The sequence below is a fragment of the Penicillium longicatenatum genome (genome assembly GCF_028827895.1).
Source record: "Penicillium longicatenatum strain IBT 33135 chromosome Unknown contig_7_segment0_segment0, whole genome shotgun sequence".
NCBI lineage: Eukaryota > Fungi > Ascomycota > Eurotiomycetes > Eurotiales > Aspergillaceae > Penicillium > Penicillium longicatenatum.
In genome coordinates, this window is record NW_026643124.1 from 2,016,990 (window position 1) to 2,039,684 (window position 22,695).

Genomic DNA, 22,695 nt, shown 5'->3' on the forward strand with positions numbered 1-22,695 from the left:
TTGGATGACTGTAGACAATAAGGCAATGCGCACATAAAATGGATGTTTGCATTTCGTGCACAAGTTTGCGCTTGGTAGCCCTGAAGATAAATAGTCGTGATTCATATCAAGGTCAAATCCACGCCAGAAACCTCATGAGAAACATGTAAAATATGCTAATAGGAAATTCAATCATTCGAGGTACAAGTTGTTTATGTCAGCTCCAATAAAAATCCCATCGGATTCGTCCTTGATCTTGCGGGCCGTCTCGGGCGATAACCACACATACCTCTCGACTCGCCCTGGCCGCGGCTGCACGCCCCCATAGATACCGGCATTCTCATAGGAATCATTCATTTCTGTTCGGTGAATCAAACTACAAACTGCATTTGATGTTGGCTCGAGATCGTTCTCAAGACTAACTCCGGTCGCCTCAAGCGGTCCGAGATATTCCCACTCCACGCCTTGCTCTGCTGCACGTTTTTCCAAATCTTGGAGGTAAAACGGATTCGCACTTCGCCGGGCAACTTCAAGGAGGCTTTCCCGGGGTGCAGGGCTGATACGTTGATAGAGTGGTTGGTAATCACAAATAATACACGTAATAGCAATCTGCGGCTCCATGTTTGGACATTTCGAGAACAAATCGTGGAGGGTGTTTTCTTGAGGCTTCAAAGGCCACCAGATCATCCAAGGGAGATATTGTGAGTCATTTGTGAGGCAGGAGATATCGTTAATCATGACACGTCGTGCGTTAATGGCAGTGCGAATCAGGGAAAGTTCGGTTTCGTTGTCATCAGTCAAAGATTTACCGGGGTAAATTATTCGCCTTGGCTGGATTTCGATCTGATCTGCCCACCATCGAGCGAACATGGTGTTGTGATGGATTCCACGAAGAATAGAGAAAAGCTCGTATTCTGTTCTGAGTCTTCGAGGGTGCATGAGTCGAACATATCTTTCCACGTTCCCATCATATGCCGCTGTCTGAGTCAAAATGTCCTTTTCGAGAATCGGGAGATCGAGTGGAAGAGGCATCCAGAGTAGTTTGGCCTGCTCTGGGCCGAGATCGAAGCGGGTAGTGTCCGGCTCTGTTTTCTCTAGGCCGATGAATCCATCTTCTTCGATATCAATGTCATCCGGGCTTATGTCTGGGACATTGTGTGGAGGTGGTACGCGTTTTTCTAGCATCCACCGAGGCTTCATGTCGCCATTCAGGTATGCAGGCGTTTTAGCGTCCAGATTGATGGAGCGAGAATAATCGTTCATAATAGCATATCTTTGGGATGCTGACATGATCATTTGATAGATTTCTGCTCCATGTTTACTCTCCCGAGCTTCTTCAGCGATAGAAGTATCAGGAAGAAGATTGAGCTCTTTATAGAGATCCGTGTATCCCGCCCCAGCACATGCTCGACCCACCTGATAGCGCATCAAGGGATATCGGCGAACAAGTTCACGATATGTGTTTTCATTTGCAAACTCCGGATACCAGATACAGTAAGGTTGAACTGCAGGACTTTTGAGTTCGGGTATGATATTACTCATAATTAGCCGTGCATTGCGGGCGCGGGAGAATTCGGGAAATTTGATTTCATCACACAGCTCGACGACTGATCTGCTCTGTGCAAATTCGAGAGAGGTACGTATGCCGCGAATAGTTGCGCGACGACTCCAAAGACAGTCTAGGTTCTCTGGGACTTTCTTTCCTTCCATCGCAGAGAAACATTGGTCGTGATCATATATGAGAGGATCTTCCTCACCAACCTCTGATTCGTCGCCTGATTCGCTGGAGGTTGACAGGTCCTTGCGAAAGAATTCCGACGCTATCTTCGCGTCACTTTCGCGAGTCACTGAAGAGTCCTCCATCGATAGGTTGCCGTGGGCAAGTTGTCAATAGGATAGATAAAAAATATATGGAAATGGGGGAACAAGGTCATTCAGAAAGTGAGGAGCTGGTAGCGAATAGTGTGGAACGTTAATCGTCTCAGCGAAAAACAGAGGCGTGAGGAAGTGAGGAACGCAGGTGCCTGCCAAGAGACCCTTTTTCGGCCCCCAATCACGCACATCGATGCAACCTTAAATAGCAACTCCATTTACGCCTACGATGAAGCATTGCCAAGGTTTGCCAAGTGCCAAGGCTATCAAGTCTTGGAATCAGTTCAGGGCAGTTACAGATGCCAAGAAATCTAGGACGGCCTCGGCACCTCAACTCTTTACCATGCATACACCCTCGACACCCACTTTGTGGGCCGATGGGGCCACAAAGGTAAGGAACTCGTACTTTACAGGCTAAGACAGCGGATTCAATATCATCTGTCTCCATATTAAACTTTACCTTGATAAACTAATTATCTCCTTTCCTGGCCCCCGGGGCCAACTTGAGAATGAAAATATTTCTTGGAAAGCTGTGATGCTTGGCGCAGAGCTAGATACTACACAGGACTGTTCAGTGTTTACTAGTTTGCTCAGAGCAGCCCACTCAATTTCGAGCTGAAACATTCAATCTCCGGTTAGAACACTAGTGGATAGGTAACAGGCCGTGTAGCCATTTGGTACTCAGGAGAGAATCCCTTTTTTCCTTTTTTAAGCGAAGATACTCCGGACATGGCCGAAGGTCTATAATTCAATCCACTGGGTTATCCGTACGTAATGGCCTCCAAACTGGATGGGCTAATGCGCCTAAGGTAACTGGAGCCTAAAGGCATTCCTTTTGCTTCAGAAAGAGCGGAGCAAAAGAGGAAATGAAAAATCCGATAGCGAGAAATGGGGAAAAAAAAGGGAATTCTCAAACCCAGATCATTTAATGTACAGATGACAGTCTCCCTGTGGAATTGAGGTTATCCTTTGGCAAAAGCTTTTCAAGCAAGAAATTTAGGAACTAGAATAGTCATGTAAGGCACAAGAAGCAAAGGAGTAAGTTATGATCTAAGTACAAGAATCTATGCCGCAGAGAATTGGCAATGGGTTCAATGTGCCTTATTGTGAAGAGTCGACTCCCCTAAATCAAAGGCTACACACTTTCCCGGACTTAGCACGCTTCCAGACTTGCAAGGTCTTGAAATGGGATATGTGTTGCTTCGTCCAACTGTCCTCTGCCGCTGTCTTAGGATTGCCAATATTGTCACCCTGTTATCAAGAATAAAATGTTAGCTTCTGGTAGGTTATTTTCAACGATCAAGTATCATACCCATTTTACCATCGCATTTATGTCGCCACCGAACTTTGCCTGCAATTTTTCCCTGTTTCTGGCATCATTCCAGGTTGCTTCAAAATCCACGGCTTTATAGTTCTTGTCGGGTCCGGGAACTTCGCACTCAACGCTAGTGGTTGTGACTGTGCTAACTGTTTTCGTGTTGTCGTTCGGGTCCGGCTCATTAAGACCTAGTTCACCTTGTGCTGTTCTAGAACCTCCCATCACCCTAATCAAATACTCTTGGCCATCTGCTTTGCGAAGGGCCACGACAGCTTTTGCACACCCTTTCATCATCTTATCTTGAGTCGCAAAGCGCCCTGTCCCCTCGAAATCGGTTTTGTGTTTTCCGCGCCACTCCACCACTTTGTTGTTGACAGATGCAATAAATGTTTGGTAAGCCTTGTCCGACTCTTTCGAATTATAGTTACCAGGACTGGCGGCTACCAAGGAGATAAGACCTCCATGACCATTCTTGAACAGGCTCTTTGAGGCCTCTGCGAGATCATCCATTGAGGTTGGTGCCGTCAAGGCTGGGGGTTTGTCGAGCAAATAATTGTCTTTCAAACGGTACATGAACTCATCGTAGTCCAATGGGCCACTCCTTGTGCCATCGTCATTCAAATGTTGGTTATTTGTTCCTGGACGTGAAGTTTTGCCTTTTCCAGAGGTCATTGGTAGAATGAGCTTTTGATCCTTCTCGTAATGCCTGCAATGATGACGGTGAAATTAGCCCCATGTAATGGAATTGAACCTCTGATATTCCACGTATACTGGGAGCCAGAAGAAAGTGAAAGCCCACTAAGAATCAACAAAACTCACAGTGCCATTTGGTATGCATTCCACAACCATATCCTTTCATAGGTATGCGACCACAAGTTGAGCTGCGAGTCGGCTGCTTCACCAAAATCCGTCAAAAGAGAAAGCCACAATATTATGAAGCCCACTATAGGCATTTGTGTTTGGAACACACGCATTCTGACCGTAGGGATTGTATTGTCAAAAAAAAAGAAAAACCTCGGGATGAGATACCAGTGATGGGGATCTCAATATTGATCCAGGGACACGGCAGGGCTCAAGCTCTTTAAGACTTTATGATAGACTTTCATAATAAAATTCATAAATAACAAACCGTCTTTCTAGAGCACCTTTTTTCGCCAAGGGCCCCGAGATCCTTTTGGCTTGGCAAATTTTCACTAATGCAGGGTCTCTCGGTGACCCACAGGGGGCCAAAGTTATTTTAAAAGCAGGATCTCTGTATCGACCCGGAGGAAGGCGAAAGTCAAGTACTACTCTTATTGCACTTCTGCATCACAAGAATATTCTGTAATTTATATTTGCAATTTATATTTTATGCCTATTTTAGTTCTTGCTTGTAGTTACAGGTAGCAGTGAGCGGCTTGAGTTGCGATGAGCAATGCTTCCCAGTGTTGCAGCCGAGGTATAGACACCATGAGTTTCCTTGGCAGCATAGAATGGTACTGGGAAAATCAAGGCTCGCCAAAATTCCCGCAGTGGAGACTAATGAAGTTGGGGGCTTTAGTTTCAGGAGCCATGTAGTAGCAAATGTGGACTGGGGCTTCAAGCTGTTCTGAATGGGTGAGACTAGTAAATTATTCGGGATCCAAATTGCCGGTCAGCCAGGTGTGTGCTGTCCGAACAAATCGCTCAGCCTCTCGAGTCGATATAAATACTATTCCCATAGGGCATCTGGACTTTGTTGCATCTTCATTTTCTTCTCTTCATTCATTTAAAGACCTACCAAGGTTATATGTCCAGGTGGTCTTCGCCGTCATTCGTTTATCATGAAGACCCCTCTTGAGGCTTTCGTTCCTTTTTCTTCCTTACTTTCACTCATTACTTTTCCTTATCTTATTTATGCCTCCTCCAATGCAGCCACACTGGCAACAGTTGCTCCGATGGGCGAGTTGAAGACCAACGACCCCATTGCCTCCCCTCTCGTTAATGGCTGCCCGCAATCATGCTCGCTCGTGGGTGACGATCCGGGTAATTGGACCTGGATCCCTCATCACGAGGATATGATCAGATGTGAGCAGCCGCTTTTATTTGACTTCCAAATTGGAAATGAGCCAAGCTACCATTCAGCTATACGCTCTTGTGCTGTTTCCACAGAGTTCGCCGAGCGGCCTGCAAGTCCCAGTAGGAACCAATTTAGCTGGGCTAATATCGACAAAAATGACTCCGAGGCTGTGGACCAGTCTTTGACAACATCCAACTCTTGTGGAGCATCTCAACGTACTACAGCCGTTGCTGTCGAGTTGGGCCCTACTGGTGTTATCAAAGCCGGTGATGATGCCGAGAGTGCGGTCAAGAATCTCGTGGATTACATGACCAATTCTGCATCGTGTGGCTCAACGATCCTCCTTTCCAAGGTTGGCCATACTATAGCTGCATTATACGTGGGAGCGGATGTCTACCAAAGCGGTGTTGGCTCCTTCCTCCAGCAGTTCTCTGAGAAGTTCAAGGGTGGCTTGCAAACGCTTCAAGCTTGCAATTCGAAGTCAAAGCAAGATACAACAATTGGAATTCGCATCATCGATTCAGTTGACCAGCTTGAAGCCACCCACAGAGCCCTGCAAGACTGGGCTAAGGGTACTTGTCTGAGCACCGGTGGACGGGGCTTAGTCCAAGCGGAGATAACTACTCTGGGAGTCTCTGCAGCCAACAAGCGCTCCTCCATTTCCTCCTTCTTTGAGAATACTCTTGCCCCACGAGGTGACTGCAGAACTATCACAGTCGGGAGTGGAGATAGCTGTGGGGCCCTAGCAAGCCGTTGCGGAATTTCGGCCAACGACTTCACCAAGTACAACAAGGCATCCAATCTTTGTTCAACCTTAATGCCTAAGCAGCGTGTTTGCTGCTCGGCAGGCTCTTTGCCAGATATCACTCCGAAGCCGCAAGCGGATGGAACCTGTGCCGTTCACTCAAATTCAAGCAAAGGACGACTGTGATGGCATTGCAGCTCATTTTGGAATCACCGTAGCCGATATCAACAGCTACAACAAGGCAACATGGGCATGGGCTGGTTGCAATAAGCTTCAACTAAAGCAGGTGATTTGCCTTAGCAAAGGCAACACTCCGATGCCATCTTCACTAAGCAACGCCGTCTGTGGTCCTCAGAAGCCCGGTACCAAGGCACCGTCTGGCCATTATACTGGCTGGAACTTGACAGAACTTAATCCTTGTCCTCTCAATGCATGTTGCTCTGGATGGGGCTTTTGTGGCACCACCGAAGAATTTTGCACCGAGTCACCAGCCGATACAAAGGCCCCAGGAGCCTTTCAAAAGGGAAAAAACGGGTGCATCTCCCACTGCGGCACTGATGTTGTCAACAATGACAAGGCTCCGGAGAGTTTCCATCACGTTACCTACTACGAGGCATTTAATGTGAAGCGTGATTGCCTCAACATGGATGTCAAGGAGATCAACGATGATAAATTGACACATGTGCATTTTGCTTTTGCTGGGTTGACCAAAGACTTTGACGTCAGCTTCGATGATAGCTTTGAGGACCAGTTCCTCAGCTTCGTTGAGTTAGATGTTCCATGGAAAAAAGTTCTGTCATTTGGCGGATGGGCAGAGTCTACCGACTCAGACACTTTCCAGCTGTATCGCGATGTCGTCAAGTCAGGTAACCGTGATAAATTTGCCAAGAATATCGCTGCCTTCCTTGACAAGCACAATCTGGACGGTATTGACTTTGACTGGGAGTACCCCGGTGCCACTGATATTCCGGGAGTTCCAGCTGGCGCTTCTGATGAAACGTCTGATTATCTTGAATTCTTGAAATTGATGAAAAATACCATTGGCAACAGATCGCTCTCGATCGCTTTACCGGCATCATACTGGTACTTGAAAGCTTTCCCCATCGCAAAGATGGCACCCTATCTGAGCTATTTTATTTACATGACCTACGATCTGCATGGGCAATGGGGTAAGTTCAGCATCATGTCTCGGAATCTTGGTTTGTGATACTAATCAAAGAATAGATTACGGCAATGCCTATGCCGATGTTGGCTGCTCTGGTGGAAATTGCCTCAGATCCCATGTCAACAAGACAGAGACGCTTAACTCACTGGCTATGATCACGAAGGCTGGTGTCCCCGCATCGAAAGTTGTTGTTGGTGTCTCTAGCTACGGTCGAAGCTTTGGAATGTCAGATCCAAGCTGCACTGGTCCTATGTGCACATACACCGGCAGTTTCAACCAGTCAACTGCTGAACCTGGGTTATGTACCAATACGGGAGGATACATTGCAAATGCCGAGCTGGATCAAATTGTCGACAGTGCCAACAATGGATTTGAGAGGTTCAAGGCTCGCACATGGCACGACGATAAGTCCGACTCGGATATCATGGTTTACGGCAGTTATGGGGAGATCACGACTTGGGTAGCATACATGAATGATACTACCAAGAACAACCGAATTGACTGGGTTAAAGGACTCAATTTCGGTGGTGTTTCAGACTGGGCGATCGATCTTGCCAGCTGGAACTCCGGCATCGACCCCGACTCGCAAGATGCTGTGGATCTGGAGGCCGAACTTCCTAAAGGATGCCCATCAGACGCCTGGCCTGACAATCTAGATGATCTCAATAACATGATCGATTCCATTGACACTGAGTGCCAAGGGCAAGCGGTCGTTCACGTCTTGCTCGCCATGGTCGGACCCGCCATCTCTGATTACAAAGACGCACTGAAAGATTTTGATGAATATGTATGTCTCTATGCGTAGTGTCAGATGTCTCAGATTAAGCTAATGTTTCTCCAGTTCGGATACTACGAAGAATGGGTCAGAAACCGCATTGACGATTCCCTCAAACTGTTCATGTGGAGCGATGGAAGAAAATATATGGATTGCAAGTGGAGCTCAAAAGATTCAAGTGGCTCTGGGCCTTGTACGGATATGCTTGTCAAGCAAGGTCAGCCGGGACAAGGCACTGTGACAGTCACGTACAAGATGCGGGATGAGGACGGCTTCTACAAAGCTCTTACGGACGACTACGGCATCGACAAAGACTGGATCAAGTGGGTTGATATAGGATCGGAAGTCCAACAGTGCCACTGTCCTGATTTGAAGCACAATTGTCCCGACTGCACGGGCGAACCTGACGCGAATGTATACCACAACTGGCCACAAAAGATCGATGACAACAGCAAGATCAAGATCACGAACCCCAAATCAGTCATTGAGGCCGCCATCCCCAACATCTCAGACCTTTCAACTGTCATGCTTGGCACGTATGCACAGATGCGCTTGGAGATCTTCGATGCGGATGACGCGGATGTTGCCACCGCATTCAGCATGCCCGTCTTCATGCTTGGAGACGCAACAGACTCAATCAAGGAAATCAAAAAGATTGGCAAACAGCAAAAGGAGGCGGACGACAAAGCAAAGATCAGCTTTATTTTGGATATTGTGAGCATCGTGCTCATGATTATTCCATTTGCTGGTGAGGCAGCTGAGGCGATTGGTGGTGTGGCCAATGTGGCACGAGCAGCAATGATCATTGGTGAGGCTGGCAATGCGGCCATTACTGTTGCTGATATCGTAGAGGATCCAACCTCGGCTCCGTTTGCTATCCTGGGTCTACTGATGGGAGCCAATGCTGGTGTCGTTGGCAAAGGAACTAAGGGCGCCTTCACTAAAGCTTCGGCTGTTCGTAAGGCGATGTCAACTGACACACTGAAATCTTTCAGCGACACGTTCCGCAAGAATGATGACATCGTGCAGAACATTATCAAAGCTTGCCGTGGTTAGATAGGGGCTTCACACAACCCTGGGCCTTGATAAATGACTACAGTTATGTATTCGTACGGTGAATACTAAGAAAGCAATTATGTTGAAGGGCCTATACACGTTAAACCTTGATGTGAGGAAGAGAGCAATGCTATGAATAGTCACAGGCGTTGTGAGATTAGCGAGAGTTAAGGACGATAACACAATCTGTGAATGATGAGATCTAGAGATATCGAAAGTAGCTGCTTGGGGGGTAGTAATCGCCCTTCAAAAAAACGCTGGCCGGGACATAATTTAGTGAGCAGGTTGAAAGGCCGATTTCTTTTGGCAAGTTAATGCTGCAAACCGCACGGCTGGTGGGTTTGAGACATGAAGATTGGAATAATAGAACAAGGGGCTTGGAAAAAATCAGCGGGTTTTGGGATTGTGGCCCCTGTGGGGTCAAAATTGAAGCTATTCAGGCAGAGAGAAAAAGCAAAAATAGAAATCGCTAGGTAGAGAAGGAATATAGCGTACAATGCCAGCCTAAAAGTTTCGTGTGCTACCCATATGAAGACACGAGGACCAAAAACCAAAGATGCGTGTAGTGGCGATGGTGACAGTGGAGAAAAAAAAAACTATAGTACGTAAAGAGAAAGCCTTCTACGGGCAGAGGGGGTAGCCCGACAGTCCAAACAGAGTTCATTGATTGCGGGATAAAGTGTGTGCCTGGGGAATGGGGGCTTCCACACAGCTGCAACAGTGCCAAGCAGCTATTTCTTAGTCTTTCTCTCGCTTCTTTTCGCCTCGTTGCTAGATTGCCAGACAAATCACACCATCAGTTCGAATGAGATGCCATTCAACCCCTTTTCCTAGCCATGATCGACCTTACTGTCCTTTCTCACAAGCTAATATTTTAGATCATTTCATGTAATGATTTGATCTTCCTGAAGCCCAGTACGGTTAAGGTATCCCCCACTCTCCCCACTGTCCCCTATCTTCTGGAGCCTTGGCTCAATTTAGCCTCCGAGGGAATAGAAAATCTCTGATAATTATGTGGAGCCGTGTGGACGCTTTGCTCGGGGAGCATGCTCAATTAAACCCACGTAAACGAATACGCGGTCCTTAGAGGCGCCGATAGTGGGGTTTTGACCCCTTACTACTGTTGCACTCATAATAGATAAACGAAGGGTGAGACACGTACTAAGAAGGGACCTTGTCTAAGATGCGACTAACTTGCCGATAACTAACTCCCTTAGGACGAGTTTTGGTAGTAGCAGCGTCCAGGATGTCAATTAGTCTCGTTGGCGTGACATGTGACACAACTGTAGGTGAGTATGGGGCTAGTGGGGTGGAACACTCAAACGTAGACAGGCAACGTCAAAAGGCCCTGAGGAGAAGAATAAGCCACACAGAAGGCATAAGAGAAGCAAGAGAAGAGACCAAAGATGGTCGCACGTGCCATGAGCCACGGTAGAGCCGAACGCTAAATCTAGCCTTTTCTGCGGAGTCAATCACTTTAAGTGCGGATTTTCCCCTAAAGAAACTTTAAAATAGAGTGGCGGGTGGACTAGGCCACGGTTACAGTAATAGGTGTCCTCTGCACCACCGATAAACGTGGTGAAAGTCACGTGGTATCGGTGATCGGCCGCGCGTATAGCCCGCTAGCGTCGCTAAGTTGACCCTCGTTGCCTATTAGTCGTCCTCGTCCCCGTATTCGCATCGTCCTTCCTCATTTCCACAACGGGTATCTCCCACGTTCATCCATTTGAGCCACTCGTCTACACAGCCCTCCTTGCGTCCCACTGATCCAGATGAAAGGGGCATCTAGCTATGGCGCTAATTCTAGGTAGCAGAATAAATATAGAATTGCAATGTATCCCAGCCAAAGCTCCTTAATTCCATTAAAAGAAAGTACCTTCACCGGGCTCCAAATTCTATATCTATCTGTATTAAGTTTGATGCTATATCTTCCAACCTACTGCAGCCTTGTTTGAAGTTTCAATCATCTTTAGATGTCTGGTTAGAAAACGCCCATACTTTCAGCGCCAAGTACAGAAGCCTAAGAGACTTTTTCTCCTACTATCGCCTATCTACCTCCCTCTTCGGCATTGACCCCCTCCCCCTCCATCCTGGTGCGTTCTTTCAGTCAGCAGTCTTGGAAATGAGCAAGACATCCACCCTCGCGAGGGTGAGGAACAAGCTCTTGTCCAGACGCCAGATCGAAGGCATGATTGCGGACAACCAGCTCATAGTCATCGTCGACGATAAAGTGCTCAAACTCGATGCGTGGGTAAAGTTCCATCCTGGTGGTGAGCTCGCCATCCAGCACATGGTAGGCAAAGATGCCACAGATGAAGTGAACGCGTAAGTAACGGATCCACTATTCTCTTCGCGCATATGCTGACAATGCAAAGGCTACATTCACCAGAGGCACGCCAACGCATGCATAAATTCCAGATCGGTCGCATTGAGGGACGATGGAAGAACTTCATCCCTCCTATCCAAAACGGAGAGTTTCGTCCGTACATCGAAGAAGAAGACGAGCGTCCCTCAACTCCCGTATCCAGCTCAGAATCATCAGCCCCACCTTCTCCCATTTTCGACACCAAGCTAGACACACTCGGTTTGACACGGAGACTATCAACGTCAACTATTTCATCTGCTGTCAGCTCTATCCCTCCCATGGACATAAAAGGACGCACATTTGTGGTAGACGCTCGTACGCAGGAGGAGATCGAACTGGACGAATCCAAGTACCCTTCTCTTGATATTGAAGATCAGGCGAATATCGCTCAAAAATACCGTGAACTCAACGAGCGCATTCGTGCAGCTGGGCTTTACAACTGCAACTACACCGCATATGCTATTGAAATTTGTCGCTACTCTCTCTTCTTTGGTCTCTTCCTTTTCTTCTTGAAGAATTCTTGGTTCTGCTTGTCTGGCTTTTTCTTGGGCTGCTTCTGGCATCAACTCGTCTTCTCTGCCCACGATGCTGGTCACATGGGTATTACTCACGATTTCCAGACTGATACTGTCATTGGAATGATAATCGCCGATTACCTCGGAGGACTCAGTCTTGGATGGTGGAAGCGAAGCCACAACGTTCACCACATTGTTACCAATGCTCCAGAGCACGACCCCGATATTGAACTTATGCCTTTCTTCGCCCTTTCGCACCGTTTTTTCGACAGCTTGCGCAGCACATACCACAATCGCGTCATGGAGTACGACGCCGTGGCGAAATTCACAGTCAAATACCAACACTACATGTACTACCCGATTCTCCTCTTCGGTCGCTTCAACCTCTACTTTTTGAGTTGGGAACACATTTACCTCGGACTTGGTCCTCGACATGGCGCTGGTTGGTGGCACCGATGGTTCGAACTAGCCGGCCAAATCTTCTTCTGGATCTGGTTCGGCTACGGCGTTGTCTGGCTCAGTATTCCATCCTGGTGGAGTCGGGTCGCTTTCGTCCTGATTTCTCACATGGTCACTGCGCCACTTCATGTGCAAATTACCCTTTCGCACTACGCCATGTCCACTGCCGATCTTGGTCCCCAGGAATCTTTCCCCCAACGGATGCTGCGTACAACAATGGACGTCGATTGCCCCGCCTGGTTGGACTTTTTCCATGGTGGACTTCAATTCCAGGCCATTCACCACTTATACCCTCGCATTCCTCGCCACAATCTGCGCAAGACACAACAATTTGTTAAGGAATTTTGTGAAGATGTGAAGATCCCGTATGCTGTTTTTACTTTCTATAATGGCAACAAAGAAGTTATCACTCGATTGGGTGATATTGCTAAGCAGGCGAGAATCTTGCAGGAGTGTCAGAAGGCATGCGCGGAACAAGGTGTTTTCGCTGACCACCTTCATTCGCACTGACGTATAACTTTGATAGATAGTTTCCAACATACCTGATACCCTTCCCAATTTTGCAGATAGACATTGTAACTCATGAGTGGACATATACCATTGAAATCTAAAAATACCCATTCATTACTACTACAGGTGCTTATACACCCAGGCTAGTGTCATCACTTAGATAAATAAAACGAAGGCCTTTCTAAGGTTAGATCTATCAAAAGACTTCGAGGTCCAAAATCCTAAGGCGGAAGGATCACACCGTGTGCGACTCCCGAAACTCATCATAATTGCATTATATATATCTAAACGGTACACCTGCTCAATGCTCTTGAAGTACAGTGGGTCAAGAGGAACAAATCTTGTCGCTATATGGGTGGCGTACTACGATTTATCAACTTGTGGGCGTGAGCAATTCCGGAGTCAAATATTGGATGGTGGTCGCAAGCCCTAAAAGATACATGTCAATGGGATTGACAATGGGGGAAAACCCCGCATTCGACATCTCAGTTCCTACACCTTTGCAATCAACAACTTTTGTCAACTAATGAGACCTCCATACATGACTCAGCATCATTGGTCTAGTGGTAGAATTCGTCGTTGCCATCGACGAGGCCCGTGTTCGATTCACGGATGATGCATTTCTTTTTTGCTTTCTATTTCTTTCCTTCTAGTTTCTCTATCAACAAATACTCACATAAGCTATATTTTACCCCTATCAAAGTCAAGAAATTGGGATACTATAATGAATCCTAGAGACTCAGATAACTGGTGCGTAACGACAGCCCATTGACAGGCCCATTTGGGGCTAGAGCTGGACTATTTCGGTTCTACCTCTACATGAATCACGGGTACCCACCGTTCCTAACCGCGAAACAGGAGCTACATAGCTATTGACCATGTAATAGTGTGATCCCAATCAGGATACGAGATATTGAATGGGTCTACCCCGTATGTTGGGTCAGCATTTGGTACACACGTCAAGCAAAATAGTGACATCATCAGTTCAAAAGGAAAGTATTTAGTACGAGTTTCAGCGCCGTATTATACGAGTTTCCTCTCAAAACAACTAATTTTCTCTTAATCAGAAACCGTTATCCAACGTTTTCATATAATCAGTATGCATGACTTCAAATACAAAAAGGCGGTACCACAAGAACTTACCAATTGTAGCAACAGCCATGAAGTTTTCTTTCCTCTCGACTTACCTCTTAGCTCTGACCTTGAGCACTTCCTCAGCTTGGAAGCTTGAAACAAACACTCTAGACATTCACGGAAGTCAACCCCAGGGCTGTAAAACCATTTTCATTCCTCGAGGTGCTAAGATCAGCTGGACTGGATCGAATGGTGCCCGAACCCTCCAGTTATTCAATGTGCAAGGAAAGTGCTCCCAAGTTTACCGAACTGTCATGGGCATTGGGGAAATAAATGCTTCGAACAACATCTATGGGTATATAGTAAAGCCTTGAGGATGCACTAAGGTGTTGCTGAGGGACCACTCGCCATTCATGGAATGTTATTGATTCGGTTCGAGGAGCTCAAAAGTTGGACATATTCCTTTGTTTGGGTGGGAATTCATGTTAACGAGAAGTGCGGCGAGCAATGTCTTGTAGTATTGTTACATTAACTTTTTCCTATTATTCAACAAGTGGCGAGTAGCGAGGGGAAAAGCCTCTGAGAGTATCTTCTAGATAAATTGAGAATTCATGGAAATATCACAATGTAGTGTTCATGACTGATATCTTTTGTAGCTCATAGTGATAAGTACTTATCAACAAATTGATTGCTTCGGCTATTCGTTGAAGGATCTTCCTATCTTCTTCTTAGCTCCGACGGAGTTCCGATTCAATACCCTAAAAAGTACAAGGAATCTCTCTAGGTAGATTAGAAATTGGCCGCTACACCACGAACCAGGGTGTGTATTTACGAAAATGGACATTGGTAAAAGGAGGGGGTAATCATGAAGACGCGTAAGCTCTCTTTATACAGTCTTCCGAACCCAAATCCATCCATTATAGGATTACAAGCTTAGAAATGGCGGGAGGCTCTAGTCTCCGGCTGGCATTTCTTCTGAGGGTCTGTTAGATAGTGTGTAGAAAGTTTCACATCAAAATATTTGACTGGGTTCCCACGTTCAATTTTTTGAATATAGGTTCGACAGGTCTCATCTGAATCACGCTTGCATACAGACACAAGGATATGACTATCGTCCAAACAATCTTCGCGAGAATTACCAAGTCTATCAACGCTGCTCAACAGAAAACCCTCTTTCGCAAACAATTCTGCCCAATGGATTAAGCCCTTCTTGTGGAGTCACCGCTTTCCATCATACGAAGCTGAGCTGCATCATTGAACTCATCCTGGTCGCTGCTTGCTTTATAAATATGGCTTGAGGAGTGCTGGGTTGACCGGACTTTTGACCATGTGGACGGAAGTTCGCGCCAAAGTAATTTCACCATGGCTTGATAAGAGATCAAACAGGGAGAGATCAGATACATGCCCGCTTCGATGGCTCCCCAGAACATGACTGTGGCTCCTGCCCACGTTTTGTCTCCCAAGACATCCGTTCGGACCACTACGGAAAGCGTGATTATCGTGGAATGCCATCATAAGTAAGCCATTGCATTGGAAAAGAAGATTCAAGAAGAATGGGAGCTTGACTTACGCGCTGCCAAACGCGAATGCAACCAGAAGACCAGCTTTCATCCGCCAAGACATATGAAGTGCCAGAGTCTGCGGAATAGGAAGAGCCAAGATTATTACATCTGTGAAAATATTAATAGCTCTCGATGATATAAAACACGCATCAATATCGATGCAGTGGCCTGAGGAGCTCCCGCCCCAAAGATAATCAAATGGAATGCACATCGCGAATCCCACAGCGCAATACGCAAGAAAGCTTCCGACGACGACAAATCCAGCCCCGAAGCAGACAATACGGGTAAGGCGAGATTTTCCGAATATGGTAAGGTACATATACAGCACGGCTACCTTCGGAAAGGTCGTAGATGCAACATACGTGAAGCTATTCGCAAGGACATACTTGCCCCAGAGCTTCAACATATTCGGGTCAATCATTATGATGCGAGCTTCATGTAACCCAACTCCCCGCATAATGTACTTCACCTATACAAGCCTCTGGTTAAGTGGTAGTTCTCTCGGTGATAATGATGCTTTTGATAATAACATACCGATAATCCCAGCTAAGAAGGCTATATAAAATATCCAGCCAAGTACCATTAAAGTGTCATCATGCTTCCATAGTGAACGTGTGATATGCTGCGACCAAAAACGCAGACCAATTGCGAGAGTACCCAAGATCATAAAAGTAGTACAAATCGCGTACATTGTAGACTGCCTGTCAGCCTCAAGGTAGGAAGGAGGCTATTCAGTGCTCGCGGCCGTCATCGTTACTGCTTTCCAACTTGCGTTTGATTTTTTCACCTCAAATGGCTTTGTCAGGTCAGGCTGGGAGTTGAGCATAAATATGGTAGAAGTCTCAGAGAGGCTATTAGCGTGAATTGGATATGGTGAAATTAATCCTGTGGGTCAATATAAAACCGGTGTAACGGAAAAAGAATTACTATTATTGGTAGCAGTTACAAGTCCACTAGAAGGTAGGAACCGTTGTTGAACAGTTTCATCAAGTCGCACATGCATAAGTGTAGTGCTTCAGCTTCTGTGGCCGCTTGCAGTACTCGTAGGTATCTACCACATTGGAGTACCAGACTATGGTTTGGCCCCCAAAGAAAAATGCCGCATATTACGCAAAAATTTATAGCGTGTGCTGGAAAGCCCTGGACTGGGATGAACAGGGATCCTGGTTAGAGGGGGTGTTTGCATTTTGCAGCACGCGTACCCTGTTAGAGTCTCAAAATTTTCTCATGAGCAAAAGTTAGCATGTTAGATATAATTATCAGGATATTAGCCTATTTTTTTCAGCGCTCGTGGTCCTGTCTGAAATGTTTGATATTTTACGCAGTAATTATGGAACGATGCGGGGAAGTGACCCTGAATGGCCCCCGAGAAATAAAACCAATTGTTGATGAATGTCGATCATTTTAAATGGAAATCAAACATAGCCACCATGTGTGTAAAGAATTACGCCCGAGAATGTCTGGCTACTGGGATTCTGGTCAAGAGCTAAATCTTGACGCATGTGCGAAGCGGTGCGATGCAATTCATTGATGGCAGAGGAAGGTCTACCGAGAGACACATATCAATCTCAGCCTGTTCTGTCATCTCCAGGCTTTTACGATGAATGATCCAGAAGGCCTGAGGATTCACAAAAGTTGCTCGAATTCATCACAGCATGTTTACTTATGGGGATGCGGCACAGCGAAGTTTGGCGGTGACAGGGCCTTGTGTTCATGGAACATTTTAGAGGGAACTCCAACCATGTTGGAATCCTGATTTCATCTGGGGGCCAAATTCTAGAGCTTGACGGACAGGGCAGAGTAAAGGCGATGTAGCGGTCAGCAACCGGACCTTTTTCGGAGGAATATAGCCCTTTAGGCGAACAAAGGGGAGAGGGGCTATTCCTGGTCGCCTAATGGCCTGCGAACCTCGACAAATGCGTGGTGCATTCTCCAAGATTTTATTTTGGACTCCACTCAACTGCTGCTACCCTCAAGTGGATGCCCTTCTGAATCGTTGTCTACTTTACTCACCACATGTATCTAGTACAATCTATTCATTCCAAGACAGCCTTTCAGAAGGTCCATAGGCTTGAATATCTGTCCAAGCACCCGTTTCATACTTTCTTTTCAATCTATTGATTGCCTCCGCATCTCTCCAGAATCGGATTTGTGTTCATTCACTCCTTTACCGATTCAGACCTTCTTCGCGTCGTCTACCTGGGTAACGACTCCATTGACTTCTCTTCTCCGACTTCAAAATGCCGGACAACTATGTTCTTCCTCGAGACTACCTCGACAACAATCGGTACTTTACTCCTTTGAATGCTGGCAAGACTTGAGCTAACACGAATTTCCAGCATGAATCTTCATCACTATCTTTTGCGAGAAATGCATGGGTACCTAGTTCATCCTTCAATACCTATAGACAAACCCGATCTGAGAATTGCCGATGTTGGGACAGGCACTGCGTGAGACACACCACTTTTTATAATGACCAATCAATATATCAACATTATGCTAACGTCAATAGTATCTGGCTCACAGATCTTGCTCACCAGCTCCCTTCCACCGTCTCCCTTGATGGGTTGGATATATCATTCGAGGCTACCCCACCAAAGGAATGGCTGCCTCAAAATTTGACTCTGCGGTCTTGTGATTTGATGTCCGAAATTCCTGAGGATCTGATTGGGGTTTACGATATCGTGCACATTCGGCTCTTTGCTTTTGTCCTCAAGAATGAAGACATGAACACGGCAATCGGGAATCTTTTGAAGCTTCTCAGTAAGATAAGCGTGACTCTTGTGGCTTGACATATTTGGAATATAGAACTAATTGTCTTTCTGATAAAAAGAGCCAGGTGGCTACCTACAGTGGTCAGAGCCAGATATCGAATCTTTTCGGATCCCGACGTCCGTGCCGGGTAATAAAACAGATGCTCTTGCCAACCTGATGGCTTTCAGTCAACCCAAAGATGTCCGTTACAAGCCAACCTGGATCGCCAGACTTCCGGAAATGTTTCACGGAAGTGGCTTACGCTCTGTCGAATGCGATGTTAAAGATCCATCACCCGAGATGATCATGCCTCTTCATGAATGCAACTTGTTGATCCCTGAACTATTGGCTCGCAAGGCAGAAAATACTGAGTGGGCGGAGAAGATTAGGAAGGCTCTGCCAGAGGTCCTCCGGGAGACTCGAGCTGGAGCAGCATGGGAGTACACTCGAGTCGTAGTGGTCGGTCAGAAGCCGCTTTGAATGACGCAAGGATTATGAGTGTATGTACTTACATTCTTTCGAAAGAAATCACAAGAACCACCTGCAGATCCTTGAAGCCGTTTTTAAGATTAGAAGCTTAGAGATAAATACAAGTAACGACAGGCTTTGAGGTAGAGGATCTTCAATATACAATTACCATGTCTCTGGTTTCTGGTTTCTGCGTTAAACAGAGAGAATACACTACTATCGAGTCCTTTATCAGGTTTCTACGAAAAAGGCACGACAGCTCACCGACTAAGCTTCCCTGACACGCAAGCCTACTCAATAACTACTATGAGTGAAAGGAGAAACTGCACAACTTGTTACTTATCTATTCGCTATAATGGCCTTGAAATGATTTCAGATGGGCCGTAAGTGTATCTGAACAAGATTAGAGATTGGTAAAGCGTCTCAAACTTATTGGCCTAACCATAGGTTTTATACTCCCTTCAGGGAGACTTGACTCTTTTGGCGTACAGATAACGGTCTGCAGTCGCATTGTTCGTTACATACTGAGGAACAGGTCCACAAAAATCCTCAGTGTCCCTACTCAAGCCGTAGCGAAGATTGAGTCTGCAGCACTCGGCTTTGACTGATGTCCTCATTAATATCCTCCCACTTAACAGTCGTGATCCCCCGGTTATAGTCTGCCGCTCCCTCGTTCTCATGAAGCGTAACTGTGCCGTCCAGCCAGTAAAATTCGTTTTGCCACATCTGGACTGCACCCTTCGGCAAAGTGATGACCTCGCCGTCGCAGCCAAGGCCAATCCAAATGCAATTCGATCTCGGGTGTTTATCGGTCATCACTCGACCACCGCCAGAGGCAACATGGAATAGAGAACCCTGAAGGCCCGTCCAAGTGGGGCATGTCCATCACTCCTCCACGGTTGAACCACGCTATCTCTCACCGGATCTGGAAATATCCAGTGCCATATAGAGTGATCTGTTGGTCATTGTAGAACATCAAGTACTTTCCACCAAAGGAACTGGAAAAAGAGTCCGTATATTCGCCAGTGAAGGTGAAATTCCCATCTGCTCTGACAGGGAGCCTAGGTGGAGCGGTGGTAACGCTAGGGGCCGTGCTAATCAAGCCGGCCACCCAGCCGTATGCGGACGGTCGAGAACAGTGGGTTTTGTGGGCCGATGCAGAGCTAGCACGCTCCGAAGTAATTTAAGTTTTCAGCTCAAGGGGTCTGTTATCAAAACATTTTTTAATACTTTGTATGTCCAGTGCCAAATTTTCTGAATTTTGGTTAGAATCCAAGGCAGCACCAAATATTTTATGATGTCTCTAGTCTAAATATAACAAGGCCTACGAATGGATTGCTGATCATGCTGTCATGCTTCACAGCCCTGAGCGCTTCCTAATCTCCAACTTCGCACCAAGGTCACTCAACATTTCATACCCCATTTCAAAAACCTTTGGCTTAAACCCTTCCGGGAGTCTAACATCGTAAGTCAACAGTATCTTGGCCAGTGCAATCTTGACTTCATTACTGGCAAAGAACCTACTAGGGCAGATTGGCTTCCCAATACCGAAGGCGATATGCTCCGGGCTTGAAGACGCTAGTGCTGCCCCAGTATTTCCAGATTCGCGTAACCGAAGGAAACGGTAGCCGTCATAAACGAAAGGATCGGGATAAATAGCGGGATCCCACATCATAGACGAATCAACGGCAATGTTAGTTCCACGGGGGATCGTCATGCCATTTGGAAGGACAACGCCCCGCAAAGCCTTTCGCTCGAGATTCACTTTCGGAAATCATCTTAATACATCGAAACACAAAATTTGACAATCCAGTGGAAGTAGCCACATACCTAATGATCCAGGCTTCAGCCTTTGAGTTTCCTTCACTACACTGTCGAGGAGTCGCATCTTGAAAACTCCAGCGGTTGACCATCCACTCTCTTCAACTGCCTTGCTTGCTTCGTATCTGATATCTGGAATCAATTTTGGATGCATGCAAATGTCCAACAACGCCTGCTTGAGCAGCTCAGAGGTTGTGTGCATTGCGCTTATTGCAAATGCTATCTGGGGGCAGTGGCATCGTAGGGGCGTCCTGCAGCGACCTCATCGAGCCATTGTATAGTATCATTAGACTTCTCTGTCTTTTGACTTTCAATAGAGGTGGATTTTCTGTGGGCTCTTTGGTCGAAAATTGGCTGCAGCATAGAACGAGCGAGACGCATTTGCTGTCGGCATTGTTTGAGTTCTGGTAAGAACCAATGAACAATTGGGCGGAGGACAGCAGGCCAGGCGCGGAGTGATCGGACTCCCATAAAAGTATTTAATGTAGACGTCATGATAAGCTCCTGCCAATTAGGATCACGAGCTAGTTCAAGGCCGACAAAGACAGATGCCGACATTCGCCCAACGAAACGAATCGTGTGCTGAGACCAATCAACGTCTTGCCAGTCTTAAGAGACAAGTCAGTGATTATTCAAGACATAGAGGAGGAGTGGAGGAATACCATCATCTTCCATTCAGATTTCTCTCAGAGCCGTAAGGTGCTCTGAGAACGATTCACACTCTAGAAAAGTCGAGGTCAGGATGACCATTTTTCAAAATAGACAATGAATATTCCACGTACAGCTATTTTGGTTCAATTTCCTCTTGGTGACATCGATGAGAATCTTTCTCGGATCAGTGACAACCTTCTGTCCTTCCATTCCAGGGTACGCCGCGAAGTATTCCTAGTTCGTTCAGTCGGTCGTCAATTTTCGTATTGTTGCAATCAAGGGAGCTTCGACGTACATCGTGAACGAGCTCCTGGTGATCCAAGCCAGGACAGTTTTTCAGCCATTCCGTATAAGATGCTGGGAGAATGACTCGAGAGCCAAGAGTGGTGATAATGCGAAATGGGCCGTTGAACTGAAGCATGCGGATCAGATACTGTATTTCTTTGGGGAAACCAAGTTATTTTACTGTCTCAATTCCTTCTTTAATCAAGCCTCTAGCGTTTGTCATAAATTCCGAATGGGCCATTTTCAAAGTGATATCGCGAGAATATGAGTTCACAGTTGGAAATGTCGATTTTGTCGACCAGCGCCATATCAGAATCACAATTAAGCCCAAGACGGCTGAGGGCAGCATGTAACCGCCCAGATTTTCTTTGTCCATGAACACGCTCATAATGACTGGTAAAATATCGTAGATATCTTGAGGGTTAGGCAATATCACGGAGGACGAACCTTGAGTAAGGTTGGTTAAATACTATATGGTATTATTTGTGCTTAGGATTACTAGTCATGTGTGTCAAGAGTTTAACTTTCGGGCCACGGGAGAGTGGAACAATTTGAGTAAGAATGACTCACCGTCAGTCACCGGCCTTGTTATTAGTTACGTGGCCCATAGGGGAGCAGATCACATAGCCCATTTGGCAAATGATGGTTTAATAACTCTACAGTAGTAGTCGAAATCAGATTTACCACTACACTCTTCGACTTGAACTTCCAAACCCTAATGTGAAACGCGCTAATCAGAATAGGGCTTAGGCGTCGATCCTCTAGTTTCTAGAATAGATTTTGTAATTTTCATGACGGTCTCATACAATACCAGCGGTACTATACATGAAATTGTTGTACTTACGCAAATACTTTGCCTGATTTCTCACCAAACCGATTTTTCCTTTCGCCATGACTTTTCAGTGCCGTATACGAGACTCATGATATGGCTCCGAGGCTCCCTCCCTCAAAGTTGCGGCTTATCCGTGATATGATCGAGAGTCGGTCACTCACCACATCTCAAATGGCCGAAGAGGCCGAGTGCAGCAAAGTCACGATTATAAACATTCGCAAAAACTTGAGGCTGTTTCGAAACGTCCACGCACCCCCAACTCGAATAGGTCGGAGACCGACAGTTACCCCACTAATGATCGAAGCGCTTTGCGATCACTTATCTGCGAAACCAGGTCTGTACCTTGATGAGATGGTCGCTTTCCTGTGGGACGAGTTTCACACTATGATTACGACCTCAAGCATCAGAAGAGCCCTGAAAGCTAAAGGTTGGTCTAAAAAGACGATCCTGT

The 22,695-nt window shown here is 46.3% G+C and overlaps 7 protein-coding genes across 7 annotated transcripts; 3 read left to right on the top strand and 4 right to left on the bottom strand.

The window, feature by feature from the left end:
* Positions 1–171: 171 nt before the first annotated feature.
* On the bottom strand, positions 172–1,842 carry N7484_011015 (uncharacterized protein; the record flags this gene model as incomplete). Its single annotated transcript, XM_057121402.1, has 1 exon — positions 172–1,842. The coding sequence occupies one exon, from the start codon at positions 1,840–1,842 to the stop codon at positions 172–174; it is 1,671 nt and encodes a 556-aa protein (XP_056967156.1).
* A 1,137-nt stretch (positions 1,843–2,979) lies between these two features.
* Positions 2,980–3,996, bottom strand: N7484_011016 (uncharacterized protein; the record flags this gene model as incomplete). Its single annotated transcript, XM_057121403.1, has 3 exons — positions 2,980–3,102; positions 3,164–3,875; positions 3,989–3,996. The coding sequence occupies 3 exons, from the start codon at positions 3,994–3,996 to the stop codon at positions 2,980–2,982; spliced, it is 843 nt and encodes a 280-aa protein (XP_056967157.1).
* Positions 3,997–4,971: 975 nt separating this feature from the next.
* On the top strand, positions 4,972–8,948 carry N7484_011017 (putative class V chitinase; the record flags this gene model as incomplete). Its single annotated transcript, XM_057121404.1, is given in 4 exon segments — positions 4,972–6,039; positions 6,056–7,121; positions 7,177–7,904; positions 7,959–8,948. 4 exon segments carry the CDS (start codon positions 4,972–4,974, stop codon positions 8,946–8,948), a joined length of 3,852 nt encoding a protein of 1,283 aa, XP_056967158.1.
* Positions 8,949–11,070: 2,122 nt separating this feature from the next.
* N7484_011018 (fatty acid desaturase) lies at positions 11,071–12,797 on the top strand (the record flags this gene model as incomplete). The annotated part of the gene is made up of 2 exons (XM_057121405.1): positions 11,071–11,273; positions 11,324–12,797. 2 exons carry the CDS (start codon positions 11,071–11,073, stop codon positions 12,795–12,797), a joined length of 1,677 nt encoding a protein of 558 aa, XP_056967159.1.
* Positions 12,798–17,673: 4,876 nt separating this feature from the next.
* N7484_011019 (class I SAM-dependent methyltransferase) lies at positions 17,674–18,667 on the top strand (the record flags this gene model as incomplete). The annotated part of the gene is made up of 4 exons (XM_057121406.1): positions 17,674–17,720; positions 17,773–17,883; positions 17,946–18,196; positions 18,267–18,667. The coding sequence occupies 4 exons, from the start codon at positions 17,674–17,676 to the stop codon at positions 18,665–18,667; spliced, it is 810 nt and encodes a 269-aa protein (XP_056967160.1).
* Positions 18,668–19,213: 546 nt separating this feature from the next.
* N7484_011020 (uncharacterized protein) lies at positions 19,214–19,471 on the bottom strand (the record flags this gene model as incomplete). Its single annotated transcript, XM_057121407.1, has 1 exon — positions 19,214–19,471. The coding sequence occupies one exon, from the start codon at positions 19,469–19,471 to the stop codon at positions 19,214–19,216; it is 258 nt and encodes an 85-aa protein (XP_056967161.1).
* Positions 19,472–20,012: 541 nt separating this feature from the next.
* N7484_011021 (cytochrome P450) lies at positions 20,013–21,548 on the bottom strand (the record flags this gene model as incomplete). Its single annotated transcript, XM_057121408.1, has 4 exons — positions 20,013–20,419; positions 20,486–20,695; positions 21,259–21,361; positions 21,423–21,548. The coding sequence occupies 4 exons, from the start codon at positions 21,546–21,548 to the stop codon at positions 20,013–20,015; spliced, it is 846 nt and encodes a 281-aa protein (XP_056967162.1).
* Between the last annotated feature and the right edge of the window lie 1,147 nt (positions 21,549–22,695).